The following is a 22,875-nucleotide window of genomic DNA, read 5'->3' as shown; positions in this document are numbered from 1 at the left end:
CCAGCTGCTAACTTCTATATGAGAAATTCCTGGAAGGAAGTTCTCCAGTAGTTATTAACCACCACCTCCTCCTCCTCCTTCCACTTCTCTCCTTCCTCTTTCCTCTACCCTTTTCTCCTCCTCCTCCTCCCCATCTCTTCCTCCTCATTCCTCCTCCTCCTCCTCCTCTCTATCTCCTCTCCTCCTACTTCTTCTTCTCATGTATTTGCTAACTTCTGCCTTTGCTTCTCTAAGACTTCTTCATCTTTCTTTTTTTATTTGAACTTCCTTAAGAACTGCTCCTGGAGTTTGATATTTGTTTGGACTTGGGTTTTCTGAGAGCATGGAGGTTGATGGCGGTTTGTTGGGGGAGAAATTAAGCATGAGTTTATTACTGAGAGAGAGAGAGAGAGAGAGAGAGAGAGAGAGTCTTTTGATAGTTTGTTATTCTGATGTCCAGCCATGTCACTCAGAGGTGGTAAGAGATCAAGTTATTTTAAATTTGGTACTAAGGTTTTCCTTCTTTAGTTGGCATTAAGGTTTTGTAACTGGGAGATTTTTCTTGTGTGTGCTCAGTGATAGAGTTTTGTGGTGTTTAGTCTCAGTGATTTGTGTGAATTTCTGAAAATTTTAGTTTCCATTCCCTGCTGGATAAGGGTACATAAGCCTTGGCTTCCTTGCTTTATAATTTATTTTTAGTGTTATCCGGTTAACTTTTATCAATGCTCTGGGATTTATTTTTTCCTGGCATTTGGTAATAATTTACTGTCCAAGTGCAATTTTTTTTTTGTGAAGCTCTTAACTCATTTTGCCTTTTTTTTTAACATAGACCCTTATTCACCCAGAGTTTCTGGTCTATATTTAGTTTTAGCTTGAAATTTCTGTCGATTGACTTGTACCTGTTTCAAATGATGAAAAAGGTAGTATTTCTTTAGGAAATTAACCAAAATTGTTACAAATCCTCCTTTAGTGCATCATTTTTTATCTTTCACTTGTGATATTCGTTTGTATAATACTTCACTGAATGGTACAATACACTTAATTAGTAGATTTTAGCCTCAACTAATGATTACAGTACCTTACATTCTACCTTTTGCCAATTTGTTCCAGAGTTCTATTATTGAAATTTTTTGCCTATTTTTTTTTTCATCCTCCCAGTGAAAATGAACATTAAACAAGTCATTTTACTCCTTCAGGAACTCTGTTTACGAGAACGCCAATGACTCGAGCAGCGGTACGAGTCCAACCCCGCAGATGTATGTCCCCCACCCGGGCCATTCTCTCAACGCCCCAGCCAGCCCAGCTCGCCACCACCCTCCTGCAGACACCAAGAAGGTACAATTTAACCTGGCGGCCACTCAAAACCACCCCCACACCCACACCCACAGCGGTATAGCCGGGGAGCTGACCCATATATTTGAGGCGAGGAACGAGGAGGTAGGCCCGGATCTGACTGACGGCTCCCCCACCACCACTACCACCACCACCACCCACCACTACAACCCCTGGCCCCCCACCCCCTCCTGACCACCCCTCAAAAAAAGCATCTTTTTTATTTACCCCTTTTCTTAGCCTACTACCACCATCGATAACGTTCTCCTTTTCAGTCCAACTAACATACCTTGGTCCTGCATGCTTTCCTCACCATTCGAGCACAGGGGATGCTTCCCCTTTAGAGGGATACTGCCCCTGAGGGATGCTGCCCCCTTTAGAAGGATGCTTCCGAGTACACGTGGGCTTCACACTATCACTGATGCACACTTAAGTGAAGTTTTAGTACCATTTCCCATTCTTTGTGCTTAAGAGACCCTCCAACATTTATTTTACCTGTATACTGCACTTTTAAACTATCAAAAAATACCTTTCACACAAAATTGTCAGATTAATATTCTCCAGAAACAGTGACTGAAGCAATTAAATAATTTAGTATTTGAATTGATCAACATTGCACCAATTTCCCAAGGCATAGTTAAATTGTGTTAATGAAAGCATTGCCCAATATTGTGTTTCTAGACACTGTACATACTTGTAGTAGTAGGAAAACCACACTAGCACCGCAATAAAAGCACCATCTCTTAAGAGAGATCATAATAAGCACATTGTGTAGTATATCACATAATGTTATATAAATGGGATTAGAATAAATGGATATTCTATCCTAACCCTGTTGCAATGCAATATTATACATGCACTTTTAATGATATTTTACCATGTATTCTACATAAACAACAAGAAATTGAATCTATGCACAAATTATATTGAAAATATTAGGGAAGCAGTCAAATTCTCATGCCCAGCCACATTTATCTGTGGCAGTTTCCTACCTATTTCCCAAAAAAACTGTTGTTCTCTGCTGTTTAAACACAGTCATGGCTTCCATATACAGTCTCTTCAAGACATTACCTACACTTTGAAGATTTCCCAAAATGGCCCCTGCAGAAGAATGTCATTGTATATAGGTAGATTTTTACATGTATATATGTATAAACAGTATTCTGACAATCTCCCATTTACAGAGGTATACTCGTCAAGACATTACACACAATTTGGAGCTTTACCAAAATGTCCCCCACAGAAGATATGTGATCTTATGTACATAGATTTTGTTACACAGACATAAACAGACAGCACACTATGAAGATAAAAAGACCCATAGAAATTCTGTATACATGTTTAAACCTTATATTTCAGATGCTAATGTATCCCTCCTAACAGGTGAAATAGTTTACCAGTGAGCAGGGATGCAGAAGTATCCGAAATATATGGTTGCTAAGTGAATAGACTGACTATGGGTCATTTTTGTCTTCACATATAAAACAGCATTCTAACAAACAGCAGCTCCTACCAATCCTTGCTTTCGAAGTCCAATGGGGGTTGTATGGTAGGTAGAGGAGTTGGACAGCTCTTAATAGTGTCATGAGGCGCGCATGGCTGTTGCCTTCACCATCTCATCATCCTCCTCCTCCTCCTCCTTCATCGCCTGCGGCAGGATGGCCCTGCAGAGTTGCTGGCAATGTGCAACTTTGGTAGTGTTTGAAGAATGTGCGAGGCACACCGGTAGTGTAGTAGTTGCTTAGTTCTTTTTGAGTTACGCGACGACTTCGTAATAATAGATCAGTGCTTGACTGTAGATACGTAGTGTATTGAAAGCCAGTTGGATTTAGTCTTCCTTGTATTTAACCCTTTTAACAGACTTTTGTGATAATCATTAAGTATTATCACGAAAGTGAATGTTATTACTTTCATATACAGTACATGAATTTGTCCATAATAATATTCAGTCGAAGATTTTTATTTATACAGTAGTTAATAATAAATCATCAGTACTGTTACATAGCATTAAGCATTGACAAGTGCACAGTATTAGAATATCTATAAATATTTTAAGTATTCTAGCAATTTATTAAGAATGGGTCTCCTTATGAAGAATTGCCGAGGAAACTAAGTTAGTCACATGGAGACCTTATTACACTAATTGCAAAAAATGATTGAGTATAGTAAGGAGGTCCTGTCTTTTAAAATGCTAAATTAAGAAAGTACTGTAGTGCGCTAGGTACTAAATTCAATAGAACTCTGTTTCTTAAATAGATTGTAAAGTATTATAAAGTAAACTTGTGTATTACTGTAGTATTCTACTGTGTTAGAATACTACAGTAATTGTTTATTGATTCTCAGAAGCATAACGTACCTCTTCAGTGACTGTCACTATATATACTTTAAGCTATTCATATTTCCTTTAAGTTATTTTAAAGAATATTGCCTTCTTTCACTAGACAACATAAAAAATTTCAACACAGGTAAACTGTATTAAATAGTAGTACATTCTTTAATATTGCTGTACCTAACTTTTGGCTTTTTGCTGGTTCTAACCTGCTTATAACTGCTTGTAGATTAGAGTACTTCAGCTTATACTCCTTCCCTTTTTAAATTGGCCTTTGCTGCTTATTAGTTTTTAAAGGTGCATATATGGATTGTACTAATACAGGGTGAATCTTTATTTTTCTGTTACAGAATTATTTATTTTTAAATAGTGACGTTGACAAAACTTGATTGCTGTAATCATTGTTGACATAGTTAATGACAAATACCATTTTCTTCAAGACTTCTTTCACCTTTTGATTAATAATTTTTTCTTTGAATTTTGACCAGATATTACGTACTAAACACAGTACCCTAAGAGACCGGGCTACATTAGTAAACCTACTAACTACGTATTACAATGTTGAGACATCAATATGTTTTTTATTATCTCCACAGAAGTTGGTCAGGTTGAGATAAAAACCTTTTTTTGTTCATAATATCATTTGTCTTATGCTTATTCTGTCATTCATTAATTTATTACATATACCAAAAACTTCCACAGAGTCGTGTCACATCAAAAAACGTCCAGAGATATCAGTTATCATTATTTTCCCCTTTTGTACTGCCATACTAGTCATTTATGTTTATCACATTTATTCATTTTCAAATTGACTGAGACAGATCTGACTTGAAGCACTGTTATTATAATTTATAATCTCTCTGTCTTAACACTAGAGCTTGTAATATCTCTCTCAGTAAATTTTTATATAAGAAAGTTTGTTTAGTCTTGATGTTATAGTAAGACTGTAATAAGTAATAATTTTTCCTTGAAATACAAAATTATGCCATTAGTGTTTTTCTTTAGTTTTTGTGTTCAGAACTGGACTGTTATACGTATATTATAGAATATTTCTTCTTGTACTGTAGTTTGACACAGTCCCACATTTTTTAAGTGGCTGCTAAAGTCCCCATCCATTTAATGATGAGACTTTTACTTTGGCTAATAAATCCGTTTATTTTCTTTTTGCATGCACATCTTAAACCATTTACTTTTGACTAGATGAGTGAAAATTAACTTGTTTTCAGTGTTTACTTGTTACTTCCTTTCCTCACAAACTACTGTACCTTCCTTTTCTTCCAAAGATTAGGACTGGAATTGCTAAGGCAATTCTTGTTGACCTTGCAAAATTCTGCCTTCTGGCATACAGATCTTGGGTGTCATGGCTGTTTTCTTAAACGTTAAAAGTATGAATAACTCACTAAGCCTATATCCTCTCCTATACAGGTTATCAAACGAGTAGCAGAACTGCAGCAACTCGTTGAAGATGCTGAAAATTACTTGAGTGATGCAGACGGAGAGACGACCGACGTAGAAAGTGTTCGCTCAGATCAGTATGGCCGACTAAAGCATTCAGATTCACTCCTTCTTCTGACTCAGGTGAGAATTGCTTTTTGAAGGATGAGAGTACCATGGGTGATTTTCATAGCAGCAGCCACATCAGAGTACTTTTGTGGTGATAGTAAGATGCATCTTTCCATTGGGTTACTGCTTTGCACATCAGTAACAATATCTATACAGTACTGTAGTATATTCTCTGTTGCTTAGTTTCTGCAGGTTTTGTTGAACCATTTTGAGATTATGATAATCTAATTTTCCTTTTTATTTGAAGGGTCAGAAGCTGTTACCGAATACTGAGGTAGTGGAAAGTGAGGAACGATCCGGTAGTGATACAGATTCTCAGTCAACGCCTAACCAGAGCCCTGCTCATAGACCTGGTAAGTAATGTTGTCTGGTCACAGATATTGAATTTCTTGTTGTTTAACGTATTTCATATAGATTTACAATGGAGAAAGAAGGGAACTACAGTAGCACATCAACTTAAGATGCTTTTGGGGGTCTGGTCTTTCTGATAAGTTAAAAAGTCTATTATATCTTATAGTTTCTGTATTCATATTAAATGTACTTCAGGGGGATTGAAATGGAATGAGAATTATGGTAACTCATTTCAATACTCGGCTAGATTTTAGATTGAAAAAAACATTACCCTACAATATTGACTTGTATATCAAGGGCTTTTCTTGCAGTTGCAAAGCCTCAGTTCAATATATCAGCTAGATTTTTTTATATTGAAAAAGAACAGTACCTCACAATATTGACCTATACATCATTGACTCTTTACCTGCAGTTGCAAAGCCTCCGCAACGCCCTTCTTCAGTCCTGAAGCCCAGTGGCTCCTCCTTTGGCCTCCACTCCCCTGATAACCTGCCAATCACCATGCAGAGTCGAGAAGACGACATTAAAGCATTAATAAAACAACTGGAAGATAACTCTGGGCTCCCTTACACATTTGCAGAAGGAACTTTGTACCTTGACCCCGATATCATTGATTTAACAATGATTCCACCACCAATCACGCCTGATGAGGTAAGTTCTAATTGACATTTGAGGACTATTATTTTTTATCTTCATCCAGATGATTAATTAAAAAGAATTATAAACAGAAATACAAGCTATTGTTATCTACAAGACTACATATATATGAGAAAACTGTGCTTTTTTTATCCATGATAAAGGCAGCTGTTACACAGCACAACTTTTTTTTTGCAGATATGTTAGGCTGTCCTAAGTCCAAATCCAAATTTACTTATTTTCTGAGACCAATAAATTGCATTGAAATACCTCTTCTCAGAAGTTTAGAATAAGTAAACCCCAGTAGACCCTGCTGACTACATGTCATTGCTTATAACAGAATTGCCTCACTTGTACTTTGTTTTTGTTATTTTCGTCATATTGCTTTAGATTGCTTAAGCGTGTTTTAATCATTCAGTTTCCAACCTTCTTTATCCCTTTAAGGACTGCCTGAGATAGGACAGACTGAATTATAGTTACTGTCTAGATAAACACGCAGATTGTCAATTTCGAGATTATTATAACTTCTAGAAGCTTCCTAGGAAAACATTCTTTTATGAAAGCATATATATCTGGGCAAGTGTTTTTATACATCGAAATTTTAATCCTAGTTTGTGTGAAGTAGTGTACGATCAATTTCATATACATAACGGATTAACATTTCTTAATTCTTCCGTCAGTGTAAGAATCATGGCTTCAAGAATTCAATGAATATTTGTTTTACAGGATGGCACAAAAGTCTTCCCACCACAGCTGAGTACTCCCCCAACGCCATTTGCCGACAGGGAAACGCTGGAAAAGGAGTTGAAAGCCTTGGAACAGGATCTTGGTGATTTGAGATCCTTGACGAATCCTAGCTGGCTTGAGCATGATGTGGTTAACAGTTACGCGGACTCCACAACTACTGGTAAGTCCAGTATGATTAAGTGAATTTAAACTTTTCAGTCTTATTTTTGTCCACACTGCTGTGTCATGTGTTAGCCATAAATTCTGTAATACAGAAATTTGGCAATCAGTAATCAGTTAGCATTTGCATTTTCAAAATACAAAACATTTCAAATTGTTATATTTCAAAGCAATACAAACTTTTGTTTTCCTTTGATCCTATTAGCTGTAAATGAGGGCAGCATCAATTGTGATTTCATATTGAGTAATGAAAGATTTGCAATTTAATTTCATTAATCTGTCGTTTGTAAAGGATTGGTAAAGGTATGATGGTACAGCCTTCTCAGTAAGAGAGTCAGTCACTGTGGTACTTCATCACGGCAGCATCTTGGTTTCACCTGTGGGTGAATTGCTTCCTAACTTTACTTTCACTGGTGTCTCATCTCAAAGTTCAGGTGGTTACTGGAGTGAGGTGGAAAAGCTCTTACTTTCCTCTCATATTTGAGTGCCCCTTTGTGGGCTAACCTTGTCTACAAATACGTAGTAGGACATGGGGTCTTCCCTCTTTCAGAGACCAATGTAAAAGAGACATAGTTTGTTTGTTTGTCTGTATGGTGTTTTTACGCTGCATGGAACCAGTGGTTATTCAGCAACAGGACCAACGGCTTTACGTGACTTCCGAACCACGTCAAGAGCGAACTTCTTAAAAGAGACATAGTGACAGCTTGGACTGCGTGATCCACTATGCTGTCTCCTTCAAACCCTTCAGGGCAACAGCAGGAGCTGCTATCAAGAATTGGGAGAAGGTGAGATATCTTGCATAAGCTACAGGGTACGTTGGCATACTCATAGACACAGCAGCAGCAGCATCTTAGGGTTTCAAAGGGACTCTCATGTCGGCAGACTAAGTAAAGTTCTGGTGCTATTCCTGTCATAACAGGTGCTAAAAATCAACTCGGGCAGGTAATCCTTGGCCATAATCATCCCCTGGAGAAGACTGTAATTGGAAAGGTGAATCCATCTGCATACACTTCAATGGCAACTGAAGTGACATTGATCAGCTTAAGTCATCCTCCCTCTCAGCTGTGCCCTGAGTATTGAGATCAGTTCCTTGCGGATGGCTGGATAGCTAGGACTAATTGCCAAAGTTCAGTTTCCTTAAACTGTTGTCTGAAGATGCTTCTGTTCAGACATTGAAGAGGAGTAGGGTGCACATTGAGCAGCATAGATATTTTGGGTGCATGGTCAGAGGATAGATAAAATCTTTTTAACATTTTGGAAATGCAAGTTTAGCCTTGCAAACATTCCAACTACAAGTGATGGGTCACTTCGTATTGTTCATAGGGAACAGTACTAACTTTAATGGCTTTGGTCAAAAAGTGAAGGGGAGATAGTATCCCTTCACTCTTCCTAACATTTTGGAAATGCAAGTGGTACTGTTTAGCCCTGCAAACATTCCAACAAGTGATATGTCACTTCGTATTGTTCATAAGCAACAGTACTAACTTAATGGCTTTGGTCAAGAGGCAAGGGGGAGATGGTATCCCTTCACTCAAGTCAGTAAAGGTACAATTTCACAAGTGGATGATTCATGATTTTGTCAAGCTGCCAGCCAGGTACATTCCAGGCAAGAGGAATGTGGTACCTTACCACCTAAGCCACAGGAGACAGGTAGTAGGAAGGAGTGGTCTCTACACTTTAATGAATGAAAGGCTGTTTGAGCTTTGGGGAACGATGATGATTCAACTGTTTACCATGCAGCAAAACTAGGATCTTCCTATTTAACTTTTAAGGTAAGCAGGTTGATCATCATTGTTCCCTGCAGCTTAAACACGCCACTAAAGAGTGGAGAGACCACTCTGTTCCTACTACCGCACTTGAGGTGTGATCTGCTACCACAATCCTCTCGCCTGTATGAACCTGGCAGAAACCTTTACCGCATGGTCCTCTATCCCCTTATGCATAGAAAATTACTGTAAAATGATAAATAGTCCAGTAAATTGTAAAATATTTTATCATAAAGTATAGTAAAAAAAACTCATTGTGTAGGGAAGTTTCTTTAATGAACCAATTAGTAAGCATAAACATTGTGAATAACAATTAACTTAATAGTTATATGTATTGAGTGAGTGTATTGATTAAGTACCATTCTCTAGTTTCTTCTGTAGTCAGTGCTTTTCCTTCCTGGAGCCAGTGCTTTTTGCTTTTTGGAGCTTTTTCTTCTGGAGCGAGTACTGTACCCTTTACTCTTCTGGAGGGAGTGCGAGTGCCATACTCTTCTGGAGCAAGCGAGACCGCCGTACTCTTCTCTCTTCTGGAGCGAGCGCGAGGGCCATACCCTTCTCTCTTCTGGAGCGAGCGCCATACTCTTCTCTCTTCTGCAGCGAGCATGAGCGCCGTACCCTTCTCTCTTCTGCAGCTAGCGCCATACCCTTCTCTCTTCTGCAGCGAGCGCGAGCGCCGTACCCTTCTCTCTTCTGCAGCAAGCGCGAGCGCCGTACCCTTCTCTCTTCTGGTGCGAGAGCGAACGCCGTACCCTTCTCTCTTCTGGAGCGAGTGCGAGCGCCGTACCCTTCTCTCTTCTGCAGCGAGCGCCGTACCCTTCTCTCTTCTGGAGCGAGCACTGTACCCTTCTCTCTTCTGGAGCGAGCGCCGTACCCTTCTCTCTTCTGGAGCGAGCGCGAGCACTGTACCCTTTTCTCTTCTGGAGCGAGCGCCGTACCCTTCTCTCTTCTGTAGCGAGCGCCGTACCCCTCTCTCTTCTAGAGCGAGCGCCGTAACCCTCTCTCTTCTGGAGCGAGCGCTGTACCCCTCTCTCTTCTGGAGCGAGCACCATACCCTTCTCTCTTCTGCAGCGCGCAAAGCGCCGTACCCCTTCTCTCTTCTGCAGCGAGCGCGAGCGCCGTACCCTTCTCTCTTCTGCAGCGAGCGCGAGCGCCGTACCCTTCTCTCTTCTGCAGCGAGCGCCGTACCCTTCTCTCTTCTGCAGCGAGCACGAGCGCCGTACCCTTCTCTCTTCTGCAGCGAGTGCCGTACCCTTCTCTCTTCTGGAGCGAGCGCCATACCCTTCTCTCTTCTGGAGCGAGCGCCGTACCCTTCTCTCTTCTGGAGCGAGCGCTGTACTCTTCTCTCTCTGCAGCGAGCATGAGCGCCGTACCCTTCTCTTCTCTGAGCGAGCGCCATAACCCCTTCTCTCTTTGGCGCGAGCGCGAGCGCCGTACCCTTCTCTCTTCTGGGTGCGGAGAGGCGAGCGCCGTTACCCTTCTCTCTTCTGGAGCAGAGCGCGAGCGCCGTACCCTTCTCTCTTCTGCATCGAGCGCCATACCCTTCTCTCTTCTGGAGCGAGCACCCGTACCCTTCGCTCTTCTGGAGCGAGCGTGAGCGCCTTACCCTTCTCTCTCTGGAGCGAGCAACCGTACCCTTCGCTCTTCTGCAGTGAGCGCGAGCGCCGTACCCTTCTCTCTTCTTCAGCGAGCGCCATACCTTCTCTCTTCTGGAGCGAGCGCCGTACCCTTCTCTCTTCTGGAGCGAGCGTGAGCGCCTTACCCTTCTCTCTTCTGGAATGAGCGCGAGCGCCGTACCCTTCTCTCTTCTGGAGCGAGCGCGAGCGCCGTACCCTTCTCTCTTATGGAGCGAGCACCGTACCCTTCTCTCTTCAGTAGCGAGCCGCCGTACCCTCTCTCTTCTACAGCGAGCGCCGTATAAATATAAACAAGACAAAAACCACAAATAAAGAAAAAAAAAAAAAAAAATAAAAAGGAAAATAAAAAGAAAATAAAAAATAATAAAATAAAATAACCACCCTCTTCACATCTCTTTCTGGACGAGCTGCCGTACCCTTCGCTCTTCTGCAGCGAGCGCAAGCGCTCCGTACCCCTCTCTCTTCTGGAGCGAGCACCATACCCTTCGCTCTTCTGCAGCGCGCAAGCGCCGTACCCTTCTCTCTTCTGCAGCGAGCGCGAGTGCTGTACCCTTCTCTCTTTTGCAGCGAGCGCCGTACCCTTCTCTCTTCTGCAGCGAGCGCCGTACCCTTCTCTCTTCTGCAGCGAGCACGAGCGCCGTACCCTTCTCTCTTCTGCAGCGAGTGCCGTACCCTTCTCTCTTCTGCAGCGAGTGCCGTACCCTTCTCTCTTCTGGAGCGAGCACCATACCCTTCTCTCTTCTGGAGCGAGCGCCGTACTCTTCTCTCTTCTGCAGCGAGCATGAGCGCCGTACCCTTCTCTCTTCTGCAGCGAGCGCCGTACCCTTCTCTCTTTTGGAGCGAGCGCGAACGCCGTACCTTTCTCTCTTCTGGTGCGAGAGCGAGCACCGTACCCTTCTCTCTTCTGGAGCGAGCGCGAGCGCCGTACCCTTCTCTCTTCTGCAGCGAGCGCCATACCCTTCTCTCTTCTGGAGCGAGCACCGTACCCTTCTCTCTTCTGGTGCGAGCGTGAGCGCCTTACCCTTCTCTCTTCTGGAGTGAGCGCGAGCGCCATACCCTTCTCTCTTCTGGAGCGAGCGCGAGCGCCGTACCCTTCTCTCTTATGGAGCGAGCGCCGTACCCTTCTCCCTTCTGTAGCGAGCGCCGTACCCCTCTCTCTATTCTTGAGCAAGCGCTGTACCCCTCTCTCTTCTGGAGTGAGCGCCGTACCCTTCGCTCTTCTGCAGCAAGCGCAAGCGCCGTACCCTTCTCTCTTCTGCAGCAAGCGCAAGCGCCATACCCTTCTCTCTTCTGCAGCGAGCGCGAGCGCCGTACCCTTTCTCTTCTGCAGTGAGCGTGAGCCCCGTACCCTTCTCTCTTCTGCAGCGAGCGCCGTACCCTTCTCTCTTCTGCAGCGAGCACGAGCGCCGTACCCTTCTCTCTTCTGGAGCGAGCAAGAGCGCTGTACCCTTCTCTCTTCTGGAGCGAGCACCGTACCCTTCTCTCTTCTAGAGCGAACGCCGTACCCCTCTCTCTTCTAGAGCGAGCGCTGTACCCCTCTCTCTTCTGGAGCGAGCGCCGTACCCCTCTCTCTTCTGGATCGAGCGCCGTACCCTTCGCTCTTCTGCAGCGAGCGCAAGCGCCGTACCCTTCTCTCTTCTGCAGCGAGCCCGAGCGCCGTACCCTTCTCTCTTCTGCAGCGAGCGCAAGCGCCGTACCCTTCTCTCTTCTGCAGCGAGCGCGAGCGCCGTACCCTTCTCTCTTCTGCAGCGAGCGCAAGCACTGTACCCTTCTCTCTTCTGCAGCGAGCGCGAGCGCCGTATGCTTCTCTCTTCTGCAGCGAGCACGAGCACCGTACCCTTCTCTCTTCTGCAGCGAGCGCGAGCGCCGTACCCTTCTCTCTTCTGCAGCGAGCACGAGCGCCGTACCCTTCTCTCTTCTGGAGCGAGCGCCGTACCCTTCTCTCTTCTGGAGCAAGCGCCGTACTCTTCTCTCTTCTGGAGCGAGCGCCGTACCCTTTTCTCTTCTGGAGCGAGCGCCGTACCCTTCTCTCTTCTGGAGCGAGCGCTGTACCCTTCTCTCTTCTGGAGCGAGCGCCGTACCCTTCTCTCTTCTGGAGCGAGCGCCGTACCCTTCTCTCTTCTGGAGCGAGCGCCATACCCTTCTCTCTTCTGGAGCGAGCACTGTACCCTTCTCTCTTCTGGAGCGAGCGTCGTACTCTTCTCTCTTCTGGAGCGAGTGCCATACTCTTCTTTGTTAAGTTGTGTGTATAACGGAAAGCTTCTCTTCCTTCATCTTCTCTCTTCAAGGCAGCAACTCAAGTTGAATATGTGCTGGAACTTTTTGTTCTCCATGAAGGGAGCAGCTGAAGTTTGATGTGCTGGAAAGCTCTTCTTTCTTCCTTCTAGTTCAAGTAGATTGCATACTAGAATGTTCTATTCTTCCTCCCTCTTCAATGATGCAGTATAAGTTAAATATGCACTTGAATGCTTCTCCTCTTTCATCTCCCTTTTTTCAAGGCAGCAGCTCAGGTTGAGGACGTAAAACATTACTTAAAACATTACTTCTTTTAGGATGAGTATATAAAACAGCAGCTTAGGTTGGGCACATAAAACATTACTTCTTTTAGGTTGAGTATATAAAACAGTCTTCTTTCTTCCTCCCTCTTCAAGGCAGCAGATCAGGTTGCGTACATACTACTTTTTTCTTCCCTCTTCAAGGCAGCAGCTCAGGTTGAATATTGCTGGACAGCAGCTCAGATTGAATATTGCTGGAATTTTTTTTTTTTTTTCCTCTTCATGGGAGCAGCTGAAGCTGCGTGTGCGCTGGAATGAATTCTCTTCTTCCTTCATCCCTCTTCACGGCAGCAGCTGAGGTTGAGTACATACTAAAATGTTCTCTTCTTTCTTCCTCCCTCTACAAGTGAGCAGCTCAATTCGCATTTGGTATGCTGGAACAGATACGTACAAGCTTCAGTTATAATTACATAGAAACACCAAGTTGGAATGATCGATTCCAGCTTATTCTAGAGGATATTCCTACATAAAGGCTCTGGTCTGTATACTCAAGAAAAATTAGTTTGGAATGATCAATTCCAGCTTGTTCTAAAGGATATTCCTACATAAAGGCGCTGGTCTGTATACTCAAGAAAAATACTAATTATTTTTCATTTTAAAATAGCTATTCTGATCCTATGCCCCTTTTTTCTGTATCTTTTTGCAAACTAACCTGGTTTATCTCAAACAGCTCTGTGAAGTAATTAAAATTGCTGCATCTTGTAGCTGGCTCTCTTTCCTGTTCATGTCAGAAGATGCTCAAAAGATCCTTTGGGGTTTTCTACTAATATGGCCCTTACTTCTGATAAAACGCTTGAGCTTTGTTGAGACTGATGTGGTATTTCGGGAAAAGCTGCAAAGCAAAAGAAAGTTTTAAATATAAAGATTATTCGAGGTAATGAAACATAGTAATTCATGTTAGAAGGCATTATCTTGACTAGGTCCAATACTAGTTTACTGTACAGTAGTATCTGTTAATTATATCAATTCAATAGCATGAGAGTGTGATTTACCCTACAAAAATAATTTCCAAGTCTTATTTGTAACAAATATTATGGCAAAATTAAAGTAGAATCTTGGTTAAACTTGAGTATTTGAACAGTACTGGTATGCACTACTACTTATTTATAGTACTGGTACCAGTGTTGAAAATGTCAGCAAAGTAGCATAATCAGCTTACAATATGGAATAATTCTGGTATCAGACTCACAACTTATTTAACTATTTATCAAAATATATGACATGGTATTTTAAATAACCTGTAAAAATTAATCATGCAGAATAGTAACAAAAAGGTTAAGGAAGAACCATGTATACTTGATGCAGAAGACAGACCTGCTCAACAGAATCCTAGTCTTGTAGTGTGACAGAGATTGCTCCTGGCCTCACCGACAGTTTGTGGTTACAAACTTTCACGACCCACCTAATAGCTTCTCCCAGTTTGATTCCAAGATGGGGTCAGAGACTGGTATTCTCCTACAGGAGAAGGAAATAATGAAGGAAAATCCCAAAGGTTAAACTTTAGGAGAAGACTGGCACCTGACTTTCCTTTCCTTTCACCAGTCCCAAGACCAAGAAGGAAGGAAAGAGAGAGTACAAAGGCAGAATGGGAACCCAGGCACTACTTTCTCAAGCCCTGCAAAAGGAGAAAGTATTAGGGACTGCATTAATAGTGTTTGTTTCTATTATATACAAACCTCACCTTCTCGTAATGAAAAGTATAATTAATATGAACATGATATATATCCCGTTATGAACTGGCAACTCTGTGGTCTTGAAATTCCAGTAACAGAAAGTATGTTGCCAAGATGAGGGAAAGTTATTAGTCATTTGAGTATCCCTGAAATACAGGACAACTCTCTCAGGAAAACAAAGAAACCAATAAAAGAATGATTAATCATTCAAAATACAAGCACTAGCATATAAGCTACATAAAACAGACAAATCTGTTTTACTTCCAGCTTCATCTGTCTTTTATGCAGCTAGCTATCAAGCCAGAACAGAAATGAATCTAAGTTTTTGTGCCAAATAATCAAAACATCTTGAAAATAGGACATTTCTGAAGTATACTGAAGAATCAGTTGTCACAGATTTTTCTTTGCTATACTATCAGTATTGGATGCTTGTACATTATGCTGCTCTTCCTTCACCTCCCAAGCTAAAATCCCCTTTAGGTACATTTTTCTTCAGGTAATTTTTGTGATTTATTAAAAATCTATATTCTGGTCAACTGTAAAGGTACTGCATACCTTGACATATAACGTCCCTGTGAGCAGAATAGAGTGCAGGTCATCATCAGACATTGAAAGTCTTAGGCTGGAAACAATCAGCATAAAATCTATGTTCATAGAAATGGAAATGTAATATGAAATTTAGGCAAAAGGCCAAGCACTGGGACCTATGAAATCACTCGGCGCTGAAAGGGAAACTTAAGAAAAAGGTTTTGAAGGTGTAACAAGAGGAAACCTTAGCAGTTGCACTGCAAAACAATTGTTAGGAGACAGTGGACATGAAGATGGAAGAGAAAATGAATGAAAGGGATTACAGCTAGGGCCCAAATTGTAGCTGCAAAGAAACTTAAGTAATGCCTTCAGAGCACAAAGTGTGGTGCACTGAAAGCACTACCTATAGCTAAAGGGACTTAACATCCAGAATCAGAGAATAAGTAAATTCCCAGGTGTAAAATACAGTACAGGATAAATGATGCTGTCACAGTAATAACAGTACAGTCCTTCCAAAAAGCTTTATAATAAGATGACTCAAAATTATCCCCCAAGGACAGCCTGAGAATAAAGTTGAAGTGAGTCAGCAATCATATGCATGTACACTGGCTCTCTCAAGGTCATCTACAAACAACACTAGGTTTGTCATTTTGGAAACTAATAGATGCTGATCTCTCACTTACAGCAGATAGTATGTATGCAGTATGTAAAATATAAGTTTGCATTGTATAACTTTCAAAACCTTCTTAATTTTATTGTACAGTGTGGGTATTTACCAATGCTACACTCAGAAGTTCACTTCTAAAGACTGCTACTTATATTAAGCAACACTTCTTTCACACGATGGAAGAATTAAGTACTAATGTGCACAAGTCATTGCTACATGCATGTTTGGCAGTGAATTACACCACACAATTGGCAAACAAAATAAATCTACTTATTAGTACTTTAATATATATTTAAATGAATTACTTGGTAGCAGTGTATTCAAAATTTTTCCTTGGTCTCAATCCAAGAAGTGTATGGAGGACCTAATGAAGACTTCACCATATCGAGTTGCAAAATCAGAACGTGGTGTTGTGAAAGAACCCTATTTAACTGCATTGCCAACTAAAATTACAAAAGAAAGGACAGTATTATCTGAAGAGGCAAATTTTACCCGAATCTAGTCCATTTCTTGATGAAAGTTATCATACCATCAAATCAGTCTTAATATAGTGCATTCATTTACCAACCTTATACATACTGTAAGAGTATTTTTCAAATGCCAGATGCTATTTTACTTTACACTAAACTGTATTTTCTTCAAACTAATAATGTGAATAGTAAAAATAGTTTTTGTTAAACAAAAACTGGGTATCACACTGTACAACAAAATTAGAATGGTAATCATTTTATCAGTATGAATGAACAGTATATAGATACTTTATTTCTAACCATTTAAAATGTTGCATGAAATTTCCCTCATCCTTGGATAAGTAAGCCATGTCCTTTTTCTCTTTCAACCAGGTACCAGCGACACTGAGGACAGCCTCTCCCTCAGTAGTCTCAATACCAGCATAGCTTCCACCGACTCTGTCTTCACGCGAATGGGCATTGGCGCAGGCGGGAACGGCCAGGGAGTAGTCAGGGGAAGTAACTTCACCTTAGCTGCCCTCAGACAACTGGGGATTCACCTGGAAGAAGGAGAAGATATAGATTCCTTTATTGCCAATCTCACCATTCCTCCTCCACCAGAAGGATGTGTGGTAAGAGTATTTCTACAGATTTTGTTTTTTACAGAAATATTAAAAAATAATTGATCTGTTTCCTTTAACCTTCTGTTGTTTCTCTCAAATGAATACCATATTCTTTGCTATCTTGACTTTCAAATCAGTGGCCACTATGGTCTTGTTCCATATGAACAGGGTACATTGAATAATAATAATAAATGCTTTGGAAGCTTTTTCCATATGAAAAGGTTTCATCATCTGAAAATAATAATTCAATAATAATAATACTAATAATAATCCCCTCTGAAATTAACTAGTAATGTGGTAATTGGGAAATTTTATGATTTCAGGACCTTCAAGCCTGTGCTGAAAGTAATAAAATGGGTAGTGAATACGACATATCTGCATTTATCATACCACCACCTCCCTCTTCTGATACAAAAGACAACAGGTCATCTGATATTATCAGGAGACTGTATGAGGCTAAAGAGGGCATAAGCAAGGTAATGATTAAATAATGATTGTTACTGCAGCTAATTTATAATCATATACTCATGTTATTAGATCATAAACAGGTTTGCACAGATATTTACTACTGTAAAAAAAACATGTTCCTCTCTAGATATTCAATTGCAGTACAATACTTAAATTTAATGTAAAATCACATTTAAACATGAATCTGTTTCTACCACCTGTATTTTGTGAAGCATCTTCTTTAGTAGTGTTAATAGTGAGAAAAACTTAAATGTCCAATATAGAAAGTTATTAATAGTATTAAGGGACTATAAATATTAAATATGCAAATTCTTTAAACTTGTTATTGATTTCTTGTGCATTTACTGGGGACTGCCACTACAGTCCAGGATGCCTGAAGACCAGATAGAAGCATTGGACATGCTCTTGATTATAGAACATTTTATTTCAATGGCATTTTTACTGTACTATAGTATTTCTCTATTGGACTTCACTCCCTAGCATTTAACACTGATAAAATTATGAAAAACTACAAAGAATAATTTGACACAGACCAAATTAAGCAAAAACATCTCGTGAATTTCAGATGTGTGATGATGGCAGCGACCTGGAGGGTGGAGAAAAGGACCATGAGATTGCTGAAGTTAAAATTAGCTCCGAGACTATGGCCAAACGAGCCAATCAGGCTGGCAAAGTAGCATCCTTACAGAGACGTTTTGAAGTTTCTGCCAGAAATGCCTACGCTAGTCCTCCTAATAATAGTGCCTCCATAGACAATCGACAATTATTATTGAAACTTAGTAAAGATAAGTCTAATTCTCCTAGTGATTCGTCAGGCTATGACAGCCTTCGATCCAATCATTCTAATGTAGGTTTTGAGTTGGATGCAAAATTAGCACAAGCTCTTGAGGAAAATGACAAGATGTTCAAAAGTTTTGATACGCTGAAAAGAAAACAGTTGATGAGTGGTAGAAGTGGTGGTGTTAGTACAGTAAACAGGGAAAGTAGTAATGATAGCAGTGATTCAAGTCCTCCTTCAGTTATGTCTAGAGTGCGAACATTCAGCTCAGGTTCGAACTGGGGAACAGCTTCTTTGCAGAGGCCATCAACCCTTCAGCGCCAAATGACAGTGCCAACTACCAAGGCAGAACTAGGAAAGGAGGAGGACCCTCCACCTCCCCCTCCTCGAACGCCTGTGACGCGAACCGGTACTCTCACCCACCCAAAGAAAAGTGTGCCTACTTCATCCAAAATTCAGAGAAGCATATCCATGAGTACAGGTAATTTGGCAAAATCTGCGTCCCAGGGTGATATCATGATCGAAACCAAATCTAACACCATACTTAAGTCACCAACAAAGAGCACCAAATCATCTGCATCCAGTGAAGACCTCAGTGATTCCAAAGCCTCCCCAGGATCTCCTTCAAAGCAGAGTCTAGCTTCAAGTAATGATTCCCTTACCTCCTCCTCAAGTGTGGTTACGGTTAAGTCAGCATCCTTAAAATCACTTGACAATGATGAAGACCCACCTGAGTTACCCCCAAGGAATGGGGCAAAAGCTGCCATGAAACCACCTCTTCCACGTAGCTCTTCTCAGGTTTGTTCTTTGGTTTTACCATCACTCATATTTTTTGACATTTGGTTTTACCATCACTCATATTTTTTGAAAATTACATTTTTTAAGCTAGACTAGATTAAAGGTATTTTAGTGTACTGTGCTACAGTACTGCATTAATCTTTTTGGTGGTAATTTTGCTACCATTTTTATTTTTACTTCATGTTGACTGAATAATGCCAGTAATGCTTTCTAGTCAGTGAGCATAAACCACCTTTTTGAATTTGGAATAATTTCCGTAAGTAAGGTTAGATTTCTTATCCAAGCACAGAAGCATTTATAGTTGAATAATTCTGGTTACCATTAAAATCTTGATAGAAATTCAATTTTTCCTGTGATTTTTATACCGTATTGAATTAGAGTAATGAGCTGAAACTACATCAAATCATTATCTAAAAACCCAAGGCTTGAATGATTAAGGTTTTCAAAAGTAAAATAGAGAACTAATACGTATATTGTTTAATAACAGGTAATTTTCATTAATAACCTATTTTTTTGCAGGATAATGTAAAAATTGCTATGCACAACAAGGGATTACGTTCTCCTTCACCTGTGCACAAGACATTGAGGAGTCCGTCGCCTGACAACACCGAGCGACCACCTTCAGTGCCTTCTCGACTACGCAAACCACAACTGAGCCCTTCCAGCTCTCCGACTAACAACCTCCCTGGTACGCACCGTCCTCGCAACTTGGGCAAACTATCTGCTCCATCACCTCCAAGTGGGAAATCCCCAGCTTCCAGTCCAATATCACCAAAAGGTAATTCCGGAGGCGTATCGCCAAGGGGAGGAGGAGGAATAGTGCGTTCCCCTCAAAAGAGTCCAAAAGCTACTCGAAAATCCCCTTCTTCAGAAGACAAACCTCAGTTACCTGCAAAGACTAGTCAGTCACCTGCACGAAGAGCACCATCGTCTCCCCCTGCCACTAATGGAGTGCGAAGTCCTGTTCAGAGTTCGGGGAAAACTTCATCACCATCATCACGGCTTCCTAGACCCGATAATGCCAGCGTTGCTTTCAAAAACAGTCTCAATCAAGAAGTAGCACCCCTACAAACCTCTTCCCCAAAATTATCACCCAAAGCCAAAATGGTTAATGGTAAAACTCCAAATGGGACAGATTTAGATGATTCCTTAGACTCTGGGAGCTTTGACCAAGATTCCTTGGAGGAAGCAGAGGATGTGGAAGTAATGCCCCCAGCCTCGCGGGACGCATTCCGACGCCTTGCCATAGTTGTTAGCACTTCTTTAAAATCTCTAACAGAGATGGCTGCAGCTTGTACAGAAGCCCAGCGCTCGGGTGGTGTAGCTACTCAAGATGAGGTCAAGTTCCAGGAGGCCAGAGATGCACTAACAAGTGAATCGAGACAGTTTGTAACCGCCTCAAAGTTATTCGTTAAGTCAGCAACAGAGTCTGAAGAAGTTTTACTGCAGTGTCTCTCCAACTGCATAACACTTATGCAAAAGATGGTTGATGTCACCCAGCAAGTTGTAAGACACACGACGACACCTCTCCAAACGCAGAATGTCGTCGTCAAGGTGAGAGATGTCCTCACCACCTATCAGTCGACCGTGCGAGCGGCGCTGTCAGCTGCCGGGAGGGGCATGGACCACCCTTCCATGAACACTCTCATGACTCAAGCGACAAACCTCGCTGGCGTACTCACCTCCCTAATGCGTACTCTCAGAGTATTTAGCCCGTGAATGAAAGATGTGATTTCTTATATATAATTTAGAGAACTAAAGTACATAAATACCATATAAAATAGCTTACCTATAAATCCAACATTTATATCAAGTGCAATGAGAAAGAAGTACTTAATGTATTTACACATTTTGTAGATATAGAAGTAGAGAAAAATTCATTACAGTACCGCCTAACACCACCATCGTCTGCAACCTGACCAGCTTTTGTATATAAAGTATACAGTAATGATAGAAATCTCAGGTATTTCAAAATATTGATTAAATCAGAAGAGCAAGAGAAAAACAAGTGTCAGTGTTTGAGCTACAATAGAAAAACAAAAGTCAGACAAGTGGATTTCACTTACTACATAGAGATGTATATTTATTACACAGATATACAGTTAATATAAATGTGTGTATAATATTAACTCCACTGTAACTTCACACTTGACGATAATAAAACTTTCCAAAAAAAAAGAACCTGTTTTCTCAAATGTACTCATTATTTTTATTTACTTTTTAAGTTCCAGAGTTTATTTTTAACTTTATAATCATACCTTTTTATTTTGCATTTGCATCTCACAAATTGCTTCCACTTTTATATATATAATATATATATTCAGTAATATCATGTTCATCATAACTGTTAATTTCCATACTGTTAATTTCCCTTCCCTGCCACTAGTGTCTGTTGATGTATATATTGTATGTACAGCAAAACTAATGATGTGAAAATGAGCTCATCCTTGGCGTTGCAAAAGATCAGTGTTTTTTTTAGTGTAACTGCTGTATTTTCTGCTAAATATAGTGTTACAAGAGTAATGATACAAATGTGTTTAAATTGACCCTTTGAATTCTGTTATCTGATCTCAAAGGGAGATCTCAAGTTATAGTTTAAAAACCAGGAGCTATACATACAGAACTTTGAATTCTGTTATTTGATCTCAAGGGGAGGTGGAGGGCCAAAGTTCAGGTGGAAAGATAAATTATTGAATGACATGAAGGAAAAGGGTCTAAGAGAATAAGATGTACAAGACAGAGAAAGATGGAGAAGGCTGACTAGAAACAGCGACCCCATATAGAAATGGGAAAAGCTGAAAGCAAAGATGAGATGATCTCAAGTGGAAATCTCAAGTTATAATTATAAAAACAAGGAGCTATAAATACAGAAATTTGCACAAAAATTATTTCGCTTATAATTATTCAACTATACTGCACATCTTAAAACTGACAGAAATGAAATGTAATGTACAGTACAATACATTAAGTCAATAAAAAATAGTTTGTTTTTAAGGAAATAATAATGGCAAAACCAAAAACTTTGTGCAGATTCAAAAACTCTCAACTCTTAACTCTGTGAAGACTCCAGACCCCCCAATGAACTACCCAATATGGTTACATACCCCCTTTGCTCAAGTCCACTTAAGTCATATTTGTTGACAGTATTAACTTAATATATTTAGTTTAATACATACTTCAATATACTTAGTTCAATACACACTTTAGATATGAATAGATAGGAACAGAACATACAAGAAAATCAAAAGCATTTATAGTTTTGCACAGTTATTTACAAAATGTACCAATATATACATTCACTCATTAAAATCAAATACTATATACAAATATTCATATATAAAAGTCGCATACCCTCAGCATGTGGTTCTCATACCACCAAGGGGTATGGGTATACCCCTTGTTAGGAACCCTTGCCTTAAGACTTGTACAATACTTAAAAGCTACCTTATTATTTTACCCTATGCAACATTTTGGATGTGATAAACATTCTATATATCCCTTATTCTGAATGGTGAACTTCTTTTAATATACTATCTCTTGTTCTGACTGATGTTAAGTGTACAAGTACTGGTTAGTTTTGGCTAGGAACTATGTGGCATTGCTGTAAACCATAAGACATCTAGAAAATATAAAGTGCTGACTATATAATAATACAGGGTCTTTGTTACTCAGAAAGGCCAAACCCCCAAAGCATCTGTTGAGGTATTACTGTTTAGGTAATGGAACTTAATCCTTGGTTAATGATAACCCTACTGCCAAAATTAAAATAAATAGTTGCAAGTACTTTAGCTCAAGTAAAGCTTACAGTAGCTGCAAGTACTTTAGCTCAAGTAAAGCTTA

The 22,875-nt window shown here is 40.5% G+C and overlaps 1 protein-coding gene across 2 annotated transcripts in view; it reads left to right on the top strand.

Moving 5' to 3' along the window:
* The window catches only part of LOC135197676 (uncharacterized), a 24,014-nt gene extending 2,454 nt beyond the window's left edge, over positions 1–21,560 (top strand). Inside the window, exons 3-11 of one of the 2 annotated variants that reach the window (XM_064224695.1) lie at positions 1,176–1,314; positions 5,066–5,218; positions 5,451–5,556; positions 5,967–6,205; positions 6,917–7,097; positions 16,762–17,000; positions 17,315–17,467; positions 18,025–19,035; positions 19,555–21,560. In XM_064224695.1, the coding sequence (XP_064080765.1) occupies positions 1,176–1,314; positions 5,066–5,218; positions 5,451–5,556; positions 5,967–6,205; positions 6,917–7,097; positions 16,762–17,000; positions 17,315–17,467; positions 18,025–19,035; positions 19,555–20,754 (3,421 nt within the window). In that variant the 3' untranslated portion in view covers positions 20,755–21,560. Of the gene's footprint in view, positions 1–1,175; positions 1,417–5,065; positions 5,219–5,450; positions 5,557–5,966; positions 6,206–6,916; positions 7,098–16,761; positions 17,001–17,314; positions 17,468–18,024; positions 19,036–19,554 lie in introns of both variants that reach the window. The other variant, XM_064224694.1, reaches the window with a different exon arrangement.
* Positions 21,561–22,875: the final 1,315 nt, after the last annotated feature.

The sequence above is a fragment of the Macrobrachium nipponense genome, chromosome 21, assembly GCF_015104395.2.
Source record: "Macrobrachium nipponense isolate FS-2020 chromosome 21, ASM1510439v2, whole genome shotgun sequence".
NCBI classification, from domain to species: Eukaryota; Metazoa; Arthropoda; class Malacostraca; order Decapoda; family Palaemonidae; genus Macrobrachium; species Macrobrachium nipponense.
Note: the sequence above shows the minus strand (reverse complement) of the source record. Positions and strands in the feature narration are given on the sequence as shown.